At 32.2% G+C, this 19331-nt stretch overlaps 1 protein-coding gene across 1 annotated transcript; it reads left to right on the top strand.

The window, feature by feature from the left end:
- The first annotated feature begins 7406 nt into the window (after window positions 1-7406).
- Window positions 7407-17549, top strand: DNAJB4 (DnaJ heat shock protein family (Hsp40) member B4). The gene is made up of 3 exons (XM_010989066.3): window positions 7407-8086; window positions 14159-14727; window positions 16239-17549. The coding sequence occupies exons 1-3, from the start codon at window positions 7876-7878 to the stop codon at window positions 16470-16472; spliced, it is 1014 nt and encodes a 337-aa protein (XP_010987368.2). The 5' UTR covers window positions 7407-7875; the 3' UTR covers window positions 16473-17549.
- Window positions 17550-19331: the final 1782 nt, after the last annotated feature.

Below are 19331 nucleotides of genomic sequence, written 5' to 3'. Positions count from 1 at the left end.
TAACCTAGTTGGAATAAGACATGAATCTTTTCAAAATTTTTTAATTTTTTTCCCTGAGGATAAGGTTGCATTTGTAACCATGACAAAATTTTTAGGTGTTAGAACTTATGCTCAAAGTCTGAAGCCTTTTCATAGGATTGAAAATATAGAGTCTAAGTTCCAAACTTAAATCAAGCAATTTGCTATAAGAAATCTATGATAATGATGCTTCAGTGCTTGAAGGAATTTTAGGGAAGTATAACATGTAGAGTAAGATCTATTCTCTTATTAGATGGCCAATAGTTTGAGTATATATAATAATTTGATATTATCTAAAAAGCAGGCCAAATATTAGAACAGACACAGTACTCCTTAAGTTTATGTTAAAATTGGAACAATGTCTAGTTAAGTATTAAGAATATCTTAATTCACTATTAGATTGCTAGCCATTGAAAAAATCTTATCACTAGTTTCAGCATCAGATGTGCATGGGTATATATAGATTACATATGAGAAAGCATATGGAAGTGTTTGATAAACTGTAAAGTAATATAGAAATGTTATTATTATGGGGGAAGATATAGAACAGTTTTTTTTTTTTTTAACACTTAGAGGCCAAAATTCAGGGATGAAGATCTGAAAAGGGGACACGGCAAGGGGCGTGATTGTGGAGAATGCCTGCGTCCTTTGGAGGTGATTCTGGTTGATACTCTAGTGCTTTATACCAAGTAAAATTTCATGAGTAAAGTAAGATGACTGGTCAAATGGACCTCCAAGTGGTAGCAAAATAGTTTGTACAGCTTAGAATAATGAAAACAATTTATAGGTATGTGTCATTATAACAATTTTAGTCCTTTCATGCATATTATCTGATTCTCACAGTAAGCTTTGTGAGTGAGGAATTCAGAGACATTAAATGATTTGCCTAAATTACCTATTAAGTGGCAGAGCTGAGATTAGAAACCAAGCATTCAAATCCTGAGATCTTTATTTGTTAGACATTTGTAGCCCCTTTATGCTAGTCTACTAATAGGAATAGAAGATTCAATGATAAATAATAGTTTTCCCTAGGCATCTTTCAAGTAATGTAGTATGATTGAGGTATACGAGGCAGCAACTTAAATTAAGGCTAGAAAGGTCTTCTGACTCTAAAATCAAAGATAAATATTTAAGAAATAAAAACATTTACTTTTATCCACTTATTTTTAAATTGTTAAATAGGCTTTCTTTTTTAGAGCAGTTTTAGGTTCACAGTACAACTGCGTGGAAGGTACAGAGATTTCCCATATACCTCTTGCCTCTACACATGCAGAACCCCCCCACGTATCAACATCTCCTACCAGAAGGAACATTTGTTTACAACTGATGGACTTATATTGATAACAACATTATCACCCAGAGTCCATAATTTACATTTGGTTCACTGTTGGTGTTGTGCATTCTATGGATTTGGACAAATGTCTAATGACATGTGCCCACCATTCAGCAGCATATGAGTAGTTTCACTGCCCTAAAAACCCTCTGTACATGTTTGTCCTTCCCTTCCCACTAGCTCCTGGCAACCACTGATCTTTTTTTTTTTTTTTTTTGTCTCCATAGTTTTGCCTTTTTGAAAATGTTTTATAGTATGTAGCCTTTCAGACTGGCTTCTTTTACTTTATAATATCCATTTATGTTTCCTCCATGTTTTTTCATGGCTTGATAGCTCACTTCTTTTTAGTGCTGAATAAAGTTCCATTGTCTGAATGGGATTTTACTAGTTTATCCGTTCAACTACTGAAGGACATCTTGGTTGTTTCCAGGTTTTGGCATTCATATGCAGGTTTTTGTATAGACATAGGTTTTCAACTTCTTTGTGTAAATACCAAGGAGCATGATTGCTGGATCACATGATAAGTGTATTTTAGTTTTGTAACAAACCACCAAAGTGTCTTCCAAAGTGACTATACTATCTTGCATTCTTACCAGCAATAAATGAATTCCTGTTATCCTACGCCAGCATTTGGTATTGCCAGTGTTCTGGATTTTGGCCATTCTAATAGGTGTCTTGTAGTATCTCGTTTTAATTTGCATTTCCCTGATGACATATGATATGGAGTGTCTTTTCATATGCTTATTTGCTATCTGAATATCTTCTTTGGTGAGGTGTCTGTTTAGGTCTTTGGCCCATTTTTTAACTGAGTTGTTTGTTTCCTTAGGGTGTAATTTTAAGAGTTCTTAATATATTTTGGATAACAGTCTTTAATCAGATATGTGTTTTTCTCCCAGTCTGTGGCTTGTCTTTTCATTCTCTTGACAATGTCTTTCTACGCATAAAATTGTTATTTTAATGAAGTCTAGCCTGTCAGTTCTTTCTTTCATGACTTGTGCCTTTGGAATTATATTTAAAAAACATTGCCAAACCCAAGATTACCTCAATTTTTCCTATGTTCTAGGAGTTTTATCATTTTGCATTTTACGTTTAGATGTGCAATACATATTGAGTTAATTTTTGTGAAGGGTGTAAAATCTGTACCTAGATTCATTCCTTTGCAGGTATGTGTCCAGTTGTTTCAACACTATTTGGAACATTTCTCTATGGTATTGCCTTTGCTCCTTTGTCAAAAATCAGTTGACTGTGTTTATATGAGTCTCTTTGTGGGCTCCCTATTCTGTTCCACTGATCTATGTGCCTTTTCTGATTCATTGTTCTTTCACCAATGCCACATTGTTTTAATTACTGTATTTGAAATACAAGGCATTTGAAATATAATGAATGCATTTTGATTTTGAAATACAAAGGGATGCATTTGAGATATAATGAATAATTAATTACCTTTATGAAGTTTCAATAATTTAAAATTTTAACAGAGAGTCAAGATCAGTAAGTAGCAAATATTAACTGGAATATTTAGAAAAAGCCATTTCTTCTTAACTGGACAGCTTTTTGTGTGTTGTATATGTATATGCTTGTCAATAAGAACATTTTGTTATATGTATGGTATAGTAATCTTTTGTCTAGAAAAAAATTTCGTTCATATGATGAGATTATTGTCATCCTAATTGTAGTACATCACAGATTTATCTCATGATTTTAATCCTCACAACAGCCCTACGAGATTGGTATTAATATTAGTCCCATCTGACAAATGAGGAAACTGAGGCACAGACAGGTTAAGTCCAAGGCCACACAACTAGTAAGCAGAGCTGGCAGGATTCTAATACAGGCAGTCTGGCTCCAAAATCTGTGCGTCTAACCACATTATCAATATTCCCTCATGCTACCTTAGCAAATTTTATAATCACTATTCAAATATCTCAAGCACTGTTAACAAGGTATAAGGAACCTCAGATTGCTTATTCTTGGATAAAAAGTATCAGAGAATGAAAGTCATAATTTACTAATATTAATACTAGATGAGAAATTTCAGGTCTAAATGTACCCAGTTGAGAAATAGTGACAGAAAAAGTTTTCAGGAGGACCACTGGTAAACTATTAGGAATCCTTTGTCTTCAAGTAGAGTGATGATCTAAAATTTAATAGTAATTTCTTCTGAGACTTTAGAAGGCATGCTGTCTTTCTCTGTACTAATTTACTATAAACCAAGAAATGATTTGTGAGTTGGAAAAATAAAACTTATTTTTTTATTGTCTATGAATAAAGCCAAAGAAGAAAGTAAAGATGGTATCAATTGAATGACTAGTTATATACTTGTAATTTTTTTGTAGTTAAAATGCATTCTTTAGCTCTCTTTACTCCTAAACATATTTAATATTTAAATTGATTATAAAATCAAAAAGGACTCATACTTCTGTAAAAATTATTTCTCTATACTTATTACTGAAGCATAATATCCCAAACAATGAAGTTTTATTAAAGTTATTAAAAACAAAATGTAATACCATTAGAAGTTTTATTTAATTCTGGCCTGTGGCTCCCTAAAGTACAGTGACACACATCCCTCAAATGTATCACTAAGCACAGAAACTTTGTTATTAACTTTGATAAATAAAATAATAAACATATATTAAGTTTTGTGATTTGGTTGAAAAAATTAAAATCATTTAAAAAAAAATACACTGTTACGTGTCCTTTAGGTAGAGATGAACTAACCACTTCTACCCCAGCATAAGAAATTGACCTTGTAAACTGTAAACATTAAAGAGAAGAATCCGACTCTTTGTAATTTTCTTTTAATAAAGGGAAGAGGGTTGTGTTTTCATGGAATAATATCATCAATGTTTGAGTAGTGAAGTAAAAATAAAAAATACAAACACTAATTTCATATCTTTGTTAAAAATATAGTAGCCTTATAAACAACAAGATCCTACAATATTGAACAGGGAACTATATTCAGTATCTTCTAATAGCCTGTAATGAAAAAGAATATGAAAAGGAATATATATATAACTGAATTACTATGCTGTTCACCAGAAGTTAACACAGCATTGTAAACCAACTATACTTCAATTAAAAAAAAGAATTAAATCAGAAAAATAAATATATAAACAACAAGGTCCTACTGTATAGCACAGGGAACTATATTCAATACCTTATAATAACCTATAATGGAAAAGAATATGAAAAGGAATATATATATATATATATATATATATATAAATGAATCAATATGCTGTACACCAGAAAGTAACACAACATTGTAAGTTGATGATACTTCAAAAAAAGAATATATAGCAGCCTTAAAGAAATTTAAGAAGAAAAGCATGTGCTGCTAACTCAAATTAGTTTTTGTTCTCTTCAAACTTTCTGCCATACATACACATACCTATAAAACCAAATAAGCGATGATTTATGTAACTTCTAAACAGTGCTTCAAATAGACATTATTTTTACTTTTAAAAACATTTATTAAATGTGCTTTATTTACGTCTCTTCCATTTTCCCTACAGGCTGCCACTACTCTTCCCTTTGTACTACTTTTGTTATGATATTTACAGGGGTGACAATTGCTCTTGCTGTACCCCCCCCAAAAAAACCCAAATCCTACATTCATCTCAAACAAACTTGTATGAAGAAAATTTAATGTAAAGTGATTATGTAATGGATTTTCAACTCCTCAGTGGTAGAGGAGACAACTCAGTCCAAAAAAATAAATTTGAGTAAAATGTCTCTCAGGTACTATGTAGTTTAATTAATAATGATCATATTGATCCATTACCCTATATTGCATCTAATTGCAATGAGTACATTTGTATATATAATTTTTTCCTTGAATTATTTTCTAAGGACAAATTTCCAGGTATGGTATTTGCAGTTCTTTTAAAATAATTTTTAATAACTGTTTCTAAATGTTTGAAAGAATTTACACTGCTCATTTTCCTAAAATCTAGCTAAATTGTTTTATTATTTAGTCCTAAAATTATAATTATTATTAATTTGGAATTTACAAGCTGAGGTAAATTCTTACATTTCAACTTTACTACTGTAATTCTTTTTTGTGTTTGTGATATTTGAAAAAATATGAAAATCTTTTATCACCCTTCTCTACATGTGAACAGCAAGATTTCCTTCCATTTGTTAATATGTAACACATTTCTCAGAAATGTGAAAGATCTAGTCCCTGGGTTCTAAAACATTTAATATGTTAAGTCCTGATAATATTTCTAGCTCTCTGAAAATTTCCGAATCAGATAAGAATCTGCTTTTTTAGTTCCCAGCATTACCCGCCAAATCCAGTAATACCAGTGTTCTTTGATAATGGATACTTAAAGGAACTGTCTTGGAAATTAATTCTAGGAGAGGATTTTTATTATATTTTTACTCTACTCTTAATGCTGATCCTTGCACTGGATTCTGACTTGCAATATGCTTTTTTTTTTTTTTTTTTTTTTCAGTAGGAATCTTAAGGTGACTTTGGATATTAGCATTTTCCCCTAAGTTTTTTGGGTTTGAAAATTTGTCTTTTAACATTAAGTATTCCTTGGTGGGACTATAAAATTTGCTAAATAGCTGACAAACCTCTGTAATCTGTAAGCAGGCTAGATAGATGTTGTATGTTTCCATAGCAAGGTGTTTTTATTTTGAGGGGGTAGGGAGGAGGTAAATTAGGTTTGTTTGTTTATTTATAGAGGTACTGGGGAATTGAACCCAGGACCTTGTGCATGCTAAAATAAGCACATGCTCTACCACCAAGCTATACCCTAACCCCATCCCCAATGTGTTTTTAAAGTAGAGAGTTTTGAGAAATAGGAAATCCTAGCTGTCAAAATGCACAAAGATAAACATTCTGAAAGAATTGCTGAATCATTAATGTGAAGCTGCTTAGCATATAAGAAGTTGGCGTTCCCGTATCTTTAAAGGTTAACATATGATCATCACCTTTTCATTATACTCTAAACATATGTGTGCATTTAGTTTTCCTCATAAATAATGTCTTTCTTTTCATTTTACAGACTTAAGACAAATACAAGGCTCTGTGCAATTCTTTGGACATTTTCTTATTCATCTTTCCAATATTATATTAGAAATGGAGCCATTTTTGAAAAGATGAGGAAAACATATAGGAGATGAAAAATGAGTTATATACATTGAAAATATTTCTTATAAATACCCAAAATATATATTAAAATAGCAGGCATCAGAAGGGTATATAAATGACATATGATATAAACTTTGTTAATAAAAAAACAAATACAAAACTACAAGAAATAACCATAAATATTCATAGGGAGAAAAGGATTAGAAGGAAATACATTAACATTTAGCAGGGATTACCTAAACTGGTATGATAGGAAGGTTTTTATTTTATTCTTTTTTGTTTCTGTGTTTTTCAAAATCTTCAGTGAGTATTTGTATTTCTAATTAGGAAAAATGTGTTTTTTAAAAGAAAAAATATTTCTAATATTACTGCTCCATAAATAGTTTATCCAGATTTTAAGCTGATTCAAAGTCTTAAAAAATACATGGGTTTTTACTGACGGTAACCTGATACTTTTCTTCTGTCTTTTCTGCAGCACAAAAATTCTTTAAATAGTGACCCTAGGAATTGGGAGAAAGGATCTCATTCTGTTCTAGTTGAAGTAACTGAAATCAAATATGAAGCTTTCACAAATATTGGTTTGCCAGAACTATTAACTCTTGTATACTAAAAAAAAAACAAAAAAAACAAAAAAAACTAGTTAAAATCATCAGCTAAAATATTTAAGTCCTCTACTCATTTAAAAATATTGCTTTTGGTATTTATGATGTATAGCCTTTTACAGTGTGATTGACAGACCTTAAGAATTTTGAAAATAACACAAATTACTTGACAGTTTTAATTTAAACAAACCATATTTTAGTATTGTATATCTTATATTTGAATAACTTGAAGTTAAAATACATAAAATAAGTTCAAAGGTAGCTTTATTTATATAATATCTTTAACTTATTTTAATAAGTTAAGATGCTTAATGGCTATAATTATTTTTGTTGCTTTTTTCACCTAGAATGGAGTAGTAGTTATGGCATTCTATGCGGAAATACTGATTTCTAAATCCACTTGGGCTCTTTAAAAGGAAATAAAAATGGTAGCGCCAGAAGGAAAATGAATAGTTAATTGTGGAGGAGGAGAAAACCTAGCTCAGTACTTTGACTAGAGGCAGCTGGGGAAGTGACGTCCTGTAGCATTTGCTGTTCTAGAAAGTGCAGAGACACGTAGTGAAAATGGGAGGACCCAGAAGGAGGCCGTCTCCCGTGTAGTGTATATTTATCTGTAAGTGAGCTGTTGGAGAAGGAATTAAATACAGAGGCGCTGTCTGCTTGCTGCCTTAAGACAGCGAAGCTGAATTGCTGATTTGCTTTAACTTTTAAAACCCCCAGCTTGTTTATTTTTCTTAGAATCATTGTATTGCTAAGACTGGGGACGCTGTTTTCTTTCACAAAGGGAAATCTAAGTTCATTTCAAGGCGTTCGAAATGGGGAAAGACTATTATTGCATTTTGGGAATCGAAAAAGGAGCTTCAGATGAAGATATTAAAAAGGCTTACCGCAAACAAGCCCTCAGATTTCATCCGGACAAGAACAAATCTCCTCAGGCAGAGGAAAAATTTAAAGAGGTCGCAGAAGCTTATGAAGTATTGAGTGATCCTAAAAAGAGAGAAATATATGATCAGTTTGGGGAGGAAGGTAAGTATCCAGTGTATTTCTTTCTGTCTCTCCAGCTCTGTCTGTCTCTCTCGTTTTCTCTCTCAGCCTCTGGTTATTAAATTCTCTAACATCAAAAGTAGAAAAGCAAATAGTGGATAAAAACAAGATTTTATCTCTGATCATATGAATGAATGTTACACAGCTATGAATGAAATGTACTTGTTTGCCTTTTTTTTTTGATTTTGACATTCTGTAGTATATTCTACCATTAAGTTTATGATATTAACATTGTATATTTGAAAAGAAACCTTAAATTCCCATACCCATTAAGAAATTGTGTCAAAAGTCTTATGCAACCTGTTTTGTTTTCTAATGAATTTTCTGCCAGAACTAAAAAAGATTCTTTGACAACTTAAAATCTTAAGCTTGGCAGTTCAAATTCTGGATAGTCTATATTTCATTCACAAAAACAAAAGAAGTATTTTGCCTTTCTTATGGCAAAGCTAGTTTAGATTAAACAGAACAGAATCGTCTCTCTGAAGCAGAAGGCCCAGGCATTCAGCTCTAGTTGTTTTTGGCATTCTGCCTGGAGAGGAAAGAATTTTCCTGATGTCATAAAATACCAGAACAAGTTTTTAGCTTAATTGTAAACAGTAATTGTGTGCCAAGAAAATGAGATCTCAGAAATACAGTTTTTGACCTAAAATGGCCACCTAGTTAGAACAATTATTGTTTTACTATTAGGTAACATTATTGTTTTGGAAATTTTCCTGTCTAAATATAAAGGAAAACATGATAACTTCCCTTTCCTCTACCTGCCATACTTTCGTTTCTTGCAGTGTGAGATCAGAAACTAGTTGAATATAGTAAATGGGGGTAATTTAAGACTTATCATTCTGGATTTTAAATTAAGTTTGTCTATCATCTGCATATAAATGTAGCTATAAAGTAAGACTATTTTAAATTGCTAATTAACAACAACAGAAACACTTTTAATTCCTACAGGTTCTGGGATTTTCAACTTTTTAAACCAGGACTAAGTTATTTTGTTATTTTTCTCCCAAAATGTTCTTTTTAAAATCACTGTAGTTGTGAAACTTTTTTATTTTTTGCTTCCTTTATTGCATTTAATATTAAAATTTCCTACTTAGAAATATATCCTTTAAAATACAGTGAAGCAGTGACTGCTCATTTTGAGTTAAAAAGTTAAATTTAGATTAAGCAGGGTGGTTGTGTAGAGGTTTTTTGGGTTTTTTTTTTCTTGTTTTGTTTTTTTCTTTTTGATCTACGTTGCCCCCAATTGCAGTTTCTGCTGCTGGTTTTGCTATGACGAGGACCTGCAGTGTCAGGTTCTTACAGAGTAAATACTGAAAAAAGCAAATAGCGGGCAGTTCAGTCCTGCTTCTTCCTTATAGCCACACTACTCAAAAAAGCTATGATTTGGTTCATTTGAAAACACTAAGCAGGATTCTGAGATACTACTAACCATATGCTACTCTTTCTGAGGAAGTTATTTTGTAATTTTGTGAAGAAACCCATAAATATGGAGTAACACTATAAATTCCCAGGAAAAAGCAAATATATACATCTCACTAATAGCTTGTTTGTCTATGACCAAGCCATAGATTCAGTGTTTGCTGAGGATACATGTCTTCTGAACGTTAAAGTCACCAAATGATATATTTTTCTTGGCTTAATATTACCTCTTAGTATTGTTTTTCTTGAGTGATGTTTCTCCAGTTTGATTTTTACTGAGCATCATCAGTGAATGAATTTTTTAAAAACTATAAAGCAGGATCATCTCTGTACTCTGGACCTTTTTTTCTTATTGACTCAGATAATTGATAGAAGCAGTAGAGGTAATAGGGGAGAATAAGTTTTTAATTTTATTTCTGGGGGTAATTAGATTTTTATTTTTTAATTGATTTTTAATGGAAGTACTAGGGATTGAACCCAGGACCTTGTGCATGCTAGGCATGCACTCTACCACTGATCTATACCCTCCCCCACCTGAGAATAAGTTTTTTAAAGCATTGAAATATAATATTTAGAAATATCATTTTCTAGTTATGTTACTTTAAAATACAAAGTTATTTGTTTTTTTTAGAAATTATTCTTCCTTTACAGAAAAGCATTATATTTATTTCTTCTTTATTCAGAATATCTCATTAATTTCCTTTAGGTATACTGTGAAAATGTGGGAAAATATTCTTTTCTCTTTGCCTTCCATTGATCTGTTTGTGCCTGTTGGCCTGGTTCTGTAGCCCTGTGTGTTTCTCCAGAAGTAACAAAATTATTTTAGGACTGTGGGGCCATTACTAATTTACCTGATAAACTTCCCCTCCCCCCAACTATTACATTCTCTTACAAGGCCTGAGACAGTGGGAATAAGGAACCATGAACTGAAAAGTGTATGAGTTGAAATTGCTAAATTTATATATTTAGGACCTAAGAGAACCAGTGATCCAGTTTATTCATGTTTTAAAAATCTCTAATATCCACGATTTTCAATGCTGTTTTTTAAAAAAAGTTGAATAAAAATAGGGATATTTTAAATTTATCATATGACCCAACATTTCTACTCTTAGGAACCTATAAAAGAGAAATGAAAATATAGTTCCACACAAAGAACAAAGACATGTACATGAATGTTCATAGCAGCATTATTTGTAAAGGCTCCAAATGGAAACAATACAAAAGTATAATTATTTAGTGAATGGATAAACAAAGTATAGTATATATGTATATGTACACATACACACACATTGGAATACTACTTAGCAACTAAAAGGACCAATTTAATAAAACATGTTACAAAATGGAATAGCCTCAAAAACTATGTTAAATAAGTCAGATGTAAATACATATTCTGTGATTCCATTTATATGAAATGCATGGAAAAGACAAGACTTATAGAGAAAGAAAGCAGATTAGTTGTGGACTAGGGCTAGAGGTAGGAGCAGGGATTAACTACAAATAGAAATGAGAGAATTCTTTGGATTGATGGAAATGTTCTGTAATGGGATTGTGGTGATGGTTGCATAATTTTACAGATTTACTAAAACCGCTGAATTGTATATTTACCTTTGGTTAAATTTATAATAAATAAAACTATTTTTAATAAAATAGAGACATTTTCTCCATAGTTGAATCATTTGAAAATAAAAAATATAGAATTATGGAAATTTAAAATCGTATTTTGAACCAGTCTCTCCCCTAAAGTTTTAGATTTTGTTCTGAATTGTTTAGTGGAAGTCAACAAAAGTTTGTATCAAAAGACTTTAAAAAAAGGTTTTCAGGGGAGGAGGGTATAGCTCAGTGGTAGAGTGCGGTGCTTGGCATGCATGGGGTCCTGGATTCAGTCCCCAGTACCAGCATTAAAAAATAAATAAATAAACCTAATCACCCCCTAAAAAAAGTCTAAAAAAGAAGATTTTCATTAACACATCTTCACAGTATTCAAGTTCTCTAACATTTCTTTTTCTTTATGCTTTCTTTTTTAATGGTTTAGTTAATAACTTTAGTGAATCAAAACTGTTTAAAGGATTTCATTATGCTAGTAACTCTGTAGGTATTGTTATAAATCTGGATTTTTACATATTAGATCTCCTTAAAGGAAGTTACTAAAGCCCTATAATTTTTTTTCTTTGAAATCCTAATTCTTCTCCAGAGCTGCTTCTTTTGATAAACTCTTAGTCAACTAACTAGTGGAAATTATCATTATGGACAGTATCCCAGACGCCTAATTGTTTTTGGATTGCGAATTGATTGTTGATTGGTTTTAAAATAATAGCAGTCTTGCTACAGCATAGGTAAATGTTGATTCTGGAGTACATTCCTTGATCACACAAAGTGATGATGGTGTCTAGAAAACATTTGTATAGCAGAGGGAAACCAGCTGAATATTAAAATTTTCCATGAGCAGTCAAAATGTATATAGTAAAGAGTTGACTGTGTAGTTGATGACAGGCTTGTTACAATTCAAGTGCTGGGCAGTGCAAGTGATACTTGCATAATAATTCACATTCTATTGGTGTGAATTTTGGTAGGATTTTCTCAGTCATAGTAACTTCGTTATTGACTATTTAGTGTCAAAGCTCCATTGGAGGTTGTTTGTTAGTTTTGATAAACATCACTTCAGACAGGAACTCTGTAATCCTGATTGAGTTAAACCATTTTTGGCAGAGGAGGTTTTAGGGAAAAGCCAAACCCATGATGTAATAAATTAAAATGTTATTCTTTCTTTTCATGAATCCATTATAGGTCCAAAACATTCAGATTTTTTCTTCTAGAAGGCTAGATTGGGCAGGCTAATTTACTCAATTTATTTATTAGCTCTGTTTAATTATTATATTTGTGGATGAAAAATGAAATGATTGAAATAATTTAAAAATTGGTTTAATCACATTGGTAATGACTTTAAGTTATATACATATCCTATCATTTAAAAAAAATCTATTACTAGTTTTTTTTTTTAACATTTGGAGTTGTAACTGTACCACTAAAATTTATAAAAAGAAGTTTTGGATGAGCTGTGTGTTAAAAGTCCTTGTTCTGCTTGTGCTTATCATTCTGTTTCTGCAAGGAATATCCCTGAGGATGTGTCATTCAATACATACTTTGACAATTTTCAGATTGTTAGATTTCTCTTGGTCTCTCCAGATTTCTATTCATGGATGAAGGTAAAAATGTAAACATCAGTTGAGACTGTTGGATGAAGCAAAGTACATGTATATCTTTTAGTGGAAGAAGCCAAATAGAATAAAATACACATATTCTCTGTGAAAGCACACTGAGTGATTCCAGTAGACTTTTTTATTATTAAATTTCTCATATATATATGATTATACTTCATGTTACTTTGGCTTCTGCCTCTTCTCTATCCTGACCCTCAAGACACATTTAAAGTTTTCTCTTCAAAGACTTAAAGAATTAGTTCATTCTCATTATTCAATAAGCAAATTCATTTTCAGTCCTATATGCGTGAGCAATGCAAAAATGAATAAAATACATTTCCTCCCCTCAGATTACTCACTGCTTTAACATGTTGGAATCTCTTAGTTTAATTCTCTTGAATTTTTTTTACAGTTTTATAATTTTTAGATTCTGTTTCTTCCTTATTTCCTTGGTCAGGAATGCCCATAAGGCTCATTCAGACACTTGGCTGATACCGTAATGATATAAATCCTTGTCAGTATTTCTCCCTTAAAAGATCACTATCCTGTTGTTTTGTGGGTTTTAGTAGAATCTTTCTTTGGTATGTAAGGGAAAATGCTGCTTCAGATATGTAATCTCTTGTGAGCTACGTATTACTTTGTTGAACCTTAAAGAACAGGGTCAAAAAGTCACTATCTTGGTGTCTGAAGCAGGTTGTCCACAATAGATGGAAATAACCAGCTCAAAGGCCTTACATGTCAAGAGGTTTTACAGCTCTTGATTTCAGTCTTCTTTCTACACGCTGTTGAAGCTAATGCTATATGTGGTATGCCTAGATAAACAATTTCATTATGTAGGATAGGGGTAACAATTTTAGCATCTAAAATTCTTTTTCAGGGGTTTCTGTTACTAGACCTTTTGCCCTTTCTGCCACAAATGAGTTCTATTTAAACTCATGAACAGTGAAAAATAATCTGAAATAAAGCTAGTTAGTATGAATATAGTATTTTATATTATTGATTTGTGCTCATTGATGATAATGGTACTTATAAAGCTTTAGGTTATGCATTTTGCATTGATTACTGAAGACTTTTCAACTGACATCTTTGGAAAACTTAATTTTATATATTTCAGATTATCAAACCAGTAGCTTATAAGATAAGAGCTTCCCAATTTTTATTTATTTTCTTATTTACCTGTGGAACAAAGATCCAGGAATAAGTTATCATTAAAGATGGGGATTTGGAGGAAGAATTTGAAAGCTAAAAATTTAACTTAGGATGAAATGATCAGGCATTATGTAGCTGTTCTGTATTGAGTTATAATGGCATTTCTGGCCGATAGTAATAATATAGCAATTTAAGTTGGCCAAAGTTTATTAGTAATGCAGTTTTTGAAAGTTTAACTTTCAAGAGTTGTAAGCAATATTCTAATCATGCTTATCTCTTCATTTAGGATTAAAAGGAGGAGCAGGAGGTTCTGATGGACAAGGAGGTACCTTCCGGTACACCTTTCATGGTGATCCTCATGCCACATTTGCAGCATTTTTTGGAGGTTCCAACCCCTTTGAAATTTTCTTTGGAAGGCGGATGGGTGGTGGTAGAGATTCTGAAGAAATGGAAGTAGATGGAGATCCTTTTAGTGCCTTTGGATTCAGCATGAATGGATATCCAAGAGACAGGAATTCTGTGGGGCCATCCCGCCTCAAACAAGATCCTCCAGTTATTCATGAACTTAGAGTATCACTTGAAGAAATATATAGTGGTTGTACCAAGCGAATGAAGATTTCTCGCAAAAGGTTAAACCCTGATGGAAGGAGTTACAGGTCTGAGGACAAAATTCTCACCATTGAGATTAAAAAAGGATGGAAAGAAGGCACCAAAATTACTTTTCCAAGGGAAGGAGATGAAACACCAACTAGTATTCCAGCAGACATTGTTTTTATCATTAAAGATAAAGATCACCCAAAATTCAAAAGGGATGGATCAAATATAATTTATACTGCTAAAATCAGTTTACGAGAGGTAAGTTAGTAGGACCCAGGGTTCTGAAACCAAACAATTATGTATCCAGTCTTAGCGAATTCACCTAAATAATAACTAACATTTATTTAGTGCTGACTATACATTATTTTTAAAATTTTCATAAGGACCCTCTGAGGTAGTACTACTGTTATACCTCATTTATGGATAAGATTATATTTTCTAAGTTTAGTTATTTCTACTAACAATTCTAACAATTTAAGTGCCAATTTTAAGTGCCAACTGGATTATGTACCACGAGGCCTAATCTGGGCTAACTCTACTCAGATTTCACAAATATGGTTTATGAGATCTGCATTGTAATCTCATCACTTTATTCCATGTATAAGATTTTTTCCAGAATTGTTAACTTGCAGTAATAATTATATTAAAAAAAATGGTATTAAAAGACAAAATAATTGGCTCACACAGACACCTCTCGTCTGTGTGGCCATTGTTGCCTATGGCAGCATAACCTAGTAAACTCCTTTCCTATTTTCAAAAACAAACAAAAACAAAATAATTTATAAGGGTACTGCTTTAATACATGAGTTCTCATTTGTTCTATCTTCAGGAACTATTTCTTAAATTTAACGTAAGCCTGCAAATATGGCCATGGCAGTTCCCTGCTTAAAATTTTTAAATGATTCCACATAGCATCCATCGTAAAGTCTAAACTCTTTAGCTTAGAATAAAAGGTTGTTTTTAATCTGATTTCTACCCATAAATGTACCCATGTGCATTTCCCTAAGTGTGCTGTGTTATTGTCCTGTATGCCTCTCTGTCATTGTCTGGGCTATACTCTGTGAAACACTGCTATTCCTCACTCTACCTCAATACCTGCTACTGTCCAGTGCTTCCCTCAGCATTCTGTACTCCCAGAAACTACAGGGGTAAGTTAGGTGCCCTTTCTCTCACAAAAAACTTCTGCACATCCCTCTGTGCCAACTTTATACTATATTTTAATTACTAGTTTACTTCTGAATTCTTTGTGCACTCCTTGAGGTGGGGTCAGTGTTTCTAGTCTCTCCCTCTATGCTCAGCATCTGGCAGGAATGTATGGCATATAGCAGGCACTCAGTAAATATTTGTTGACTAAAACGATAAATTTATTCCTCGTCCTAACATTTTCCCTCTGGAGAAGTATGTGGTTGCTCCCAGCTTATTCTTTGCTCTCCTGGATTTCTCCCTCCTCTCTTCTCCCGTTCCATTCCTGCATCTCGAATGTTGTAACAGCAGCCTCAAACAATCCATGTCGTTCCAGGGCAATGTGGGAGACATTTTTTCCTTCTCTTTTCCTTTCTTGCCCCTTTCCCCTTCTCCTTTCCTTTTGTAAAATGTCTGATTACGTATTGCCTGAACGGACTTTCTAATGGGGAAGAAGTCTTATAATTATTGATATCCTTTTGGAGGTTAAAAACTTAACCTTAATGGTATCATCCTTTACATCTGGTAATAGTTTTGTTTAGACTTTTAAGTTTTGATGTTTGGTCATTTTATTTGGTCCATTTTAGGCATTGTGTGGCTGCTCAATTAATGTGCCAACAATGGATGGAAGAACCATACCTATGACAATAAATGATATCGTGAAACCTGGAATGAGGAGAAGAATAATTGGATATGGGCTACCGTTTCCAAAAAATCCTGACCACCGCGGTGACCTTCTAATTGAATTTGAGGTGTCCTTTCCAGATACTATATCCTCGTCATCCAAAGAAGTACTTAGGAAACATCTTCCTGCCTCATAGAATGAGGAACTTTGTTACCCATATTTTGATAAGGCACTGAAAATACAAAAGGACTGGCCGTTTACTGATGTAGATGTGAATTCTGTATAAAGACATGTAAATTATTTTGAGAGTTCATTAAATTGCATGAATAGAGACGGGTCAAATAAGTAGGCAAAAGGGATTTTTACAGTTGGAGATGAAGAGAAAACCATTCACTATATTTTATTTCATTTCTCCCAAGTCAGAAATTTTTAGTATTTTGTTTACATGTGAAATTTGTTTTTTGGAGTTAGTAGATACATTTCTAATAAAGTGCTAGGCTCTCCAAGTACTTTATTTCTTGTATCTTTACATTATCAGTATGATAGTTTCTCATTTATAATGGAAATTTAAATTCTTAACTGAACTATACACTTGATAGGTATTTCTAGAAAATAAAAACCCAAGTCACTTGGAAATCTGGTTAGCTAGATTAAAATCACCATATGAAATGCTGCTATAGGGCTGGTACCCATAAAAGAATATCCTAATGCATTTGTTTCATCATTTTCATTTTAAAATTATACTGTAGCATTTCTTGATAACATAGCTGTAATGTTCTTAAGGCAGACCTATTCTTCATAAAAAGGAAATTAATGGCAATTTATCTCCTGTGGAAATCCCAATTGCCTGTATTACTGATATTTTAGAAATAGGTTGTTTTTAAAATACCATATGTAATTTTATGCAAGTTGACTATATATCTTGGACTTAATAAATTATAGGTACATTTTATTGTCCACTAGTTAAAAATAATTTGTTTGATAATAAATGTGTTTTTAGAGGAAATATTGTTACTTGGAATTAATTTTCCAATTACACAGTCTTCTGTAACTTACTCATAATATGCTGTATGTACCTTATGCAATTTCCCTAAAAAGAATGAACTACCACTATGGTGTTAAACCAAAATATGGGGAAAATAAACACTAACTGCTGCTTATGAATGATGTTGCTACTACTTGTTATGCATATAAATATTTTACTTTTTCCCTATGTATAGGTTGCATTCTTAGGTGTTTTAATTTTTTAAATATATTTACGTTTAAAAACTTGTTTTGTTTTCTGTTTTATACCTATAGTGAGAATGATGTTTTGAAACAGTTTTTGGTTCAAAAGTAGTTTTCAGGATGATGGGTATATATACAAGGTGTATTGGATCCTATCACCTTTTAGCAGACTATGACGTCTTCTTTTAGAAATTCAATAAATAGGTTTTAATCACCATATACTTTACAGCTTTATTGAGATATAATTCAAATGCTATAAAGTTTACCCTCTTAAGGTGTAGAGTGGAGTGGTTTTAGTATAATCACTGAGTTGTGCAACCACTTTCTAATTCCAGAACACTTTCATCACCGCAGAAAGAAACCCCATAACCATCGGCACTCATTTCCCATTCCTCCAGCCCCTGGCAAACACTAGTCTACTTTCTGTCTCTATGGATTTGTCTATTCTGGACATTTCATATAAATGGGGTCAAACAATATTTGGCTTTTTGAGGGGGCTTCTTTCACTTAGCATGATGTTTTCAGGGTACATCCATGTTGCATCATGAATCAGTACCATACTTTTTTTTTAATGACTGAATAGTATTCTATTACATGGGTTTACCACATTTTGTTTATCCATTCATTAGTTGTTGGGCATTTAGGTTATTTCTGCTTTTTGGCTATTATGAATATGCAACTGTGAACATTTTGGACCAAGTTGTTGGGTACAGAATTTTTCAATTTTCTTGAGTATATACCTAAGAATAAAATTGTTGGCAATAACCACATACTTTAGTGGCAGATGGAAAATGCTTGAAAATGCAAGAGAATTTAGCTAATCATGGGTCTTATTCCATCTAATTTATAAATGATTCCTTTTTAACTTTGTTTCTTGCAATGACAGTTGAAACTCCTTAGGGAAGTATGAACATCATGGAAATTTTCTCACTAGTCTAAAGAGATAGAGCTGAAAAGCATCAGTCAGAGTAGTGGGTGTGGTTTCTATTTTAAAACCACTGTCATCTATTGTAATTTTCTTGATTAAGCAATTTTCTCCCAAGTTAAAAAAATGATTTGTAGACTAGATATGTGGATAATCTTTGGATTAAAAAGTGTTGTTTTTTTTTAAATACAGAATTATTCTTCTAGTAAAAAAAGTTAATTTGCTTTGCTGTATGAAAACAGTATACCAATATCTTTCTTGTCTTAAAGGATACTGATAATGCCTTAGCATGCAGTGAGTGCTCAATTTTTATTTTGCTGAATGTTAAGTTAATATAAAAGCAAAGTTTTAGAGTTTCCTTATTTAAAGTTATGAAAATACTTTTGATTTTAAAATGTTCTCTTTGAATTCAATCAGGTTCTTGGGTACCTGGAGTAGTTTGGAAGTACTGTAGATCTCAGTAAGCTAATTGATAAAGGTGTTTAACTCTCTTTCCTACAAGTAAAATTTTATTCGTCCATCATCTCTGTAGCTTTTAGAATTTTGGTTTATGTAAATGTAGTTCTTAAGCCATTCTTATAAAGAGGAAACTGGAGATTTGGGAAACGAGAAGGAGATAAAGTGAATGACAGAGGAAAATGAGAAGTTTTAGATGCAACCTTAAACATGAGAAAGAAAACTAGAGGCAAAGAACTCCACTCCTGTTTCTGTTAAAGGGATGGCACTGAGATGAAGACAAACAAACTGGACCAGAAGTACTGTTGTGACATTGAATTGTAATGGGAGCTCAGTATTAGAGAAGAGTTTGGGAAATGTTTAGTATGTTTATCTAATAGGTTAAAGGATGCATAATATTTTAAATCTCAGGTGTATATTTTTCATCTCTAGTATTGGGGAATGGAG

This window comes from Camelus dromedarius, chromosome 14, assembly GCF_036321535.1.
Source record: "Camelus dromedarius isolate mCamDro1 chromosome 14, mCamDro1.pat, whole genome shotgun sequence".
Lineage (NCBI taxonomy): Eukaryota > Metazoa > Chordata > Mammalia > Artiodactyla > Camelidae > Camelus > Camelus dromedarius.
This window is presented reverse-complemented; position numbering and strand designations above follow the sequence as displayed.

Excerpts from the sequence above, each read along its gene's own strand:
- DNAJB4 (XM_010989066.3), top strand. The coding sequence starts at position 7,876 with ATGGGGAAAGACTATTATTGCATTTTGGGAATCGAAAAAGGAGCTTCA. Across the intron at positions 8,087-14,158 it reads TGATCAGTTTGGGGAGGAAG|GATTAAAAGGAGGAGCAGGA; the intron begins GTAAGTATCCAG and ends CTCTTCATTTAG. Across the intron at positions 14,728-16,238 it reads CTAAAATCAGTTTACGAGAG|GCATTGTGTGGCTGCTCAAT; the intron begins GTAAGTTAGTAG and ends GGTCCATTTTAG.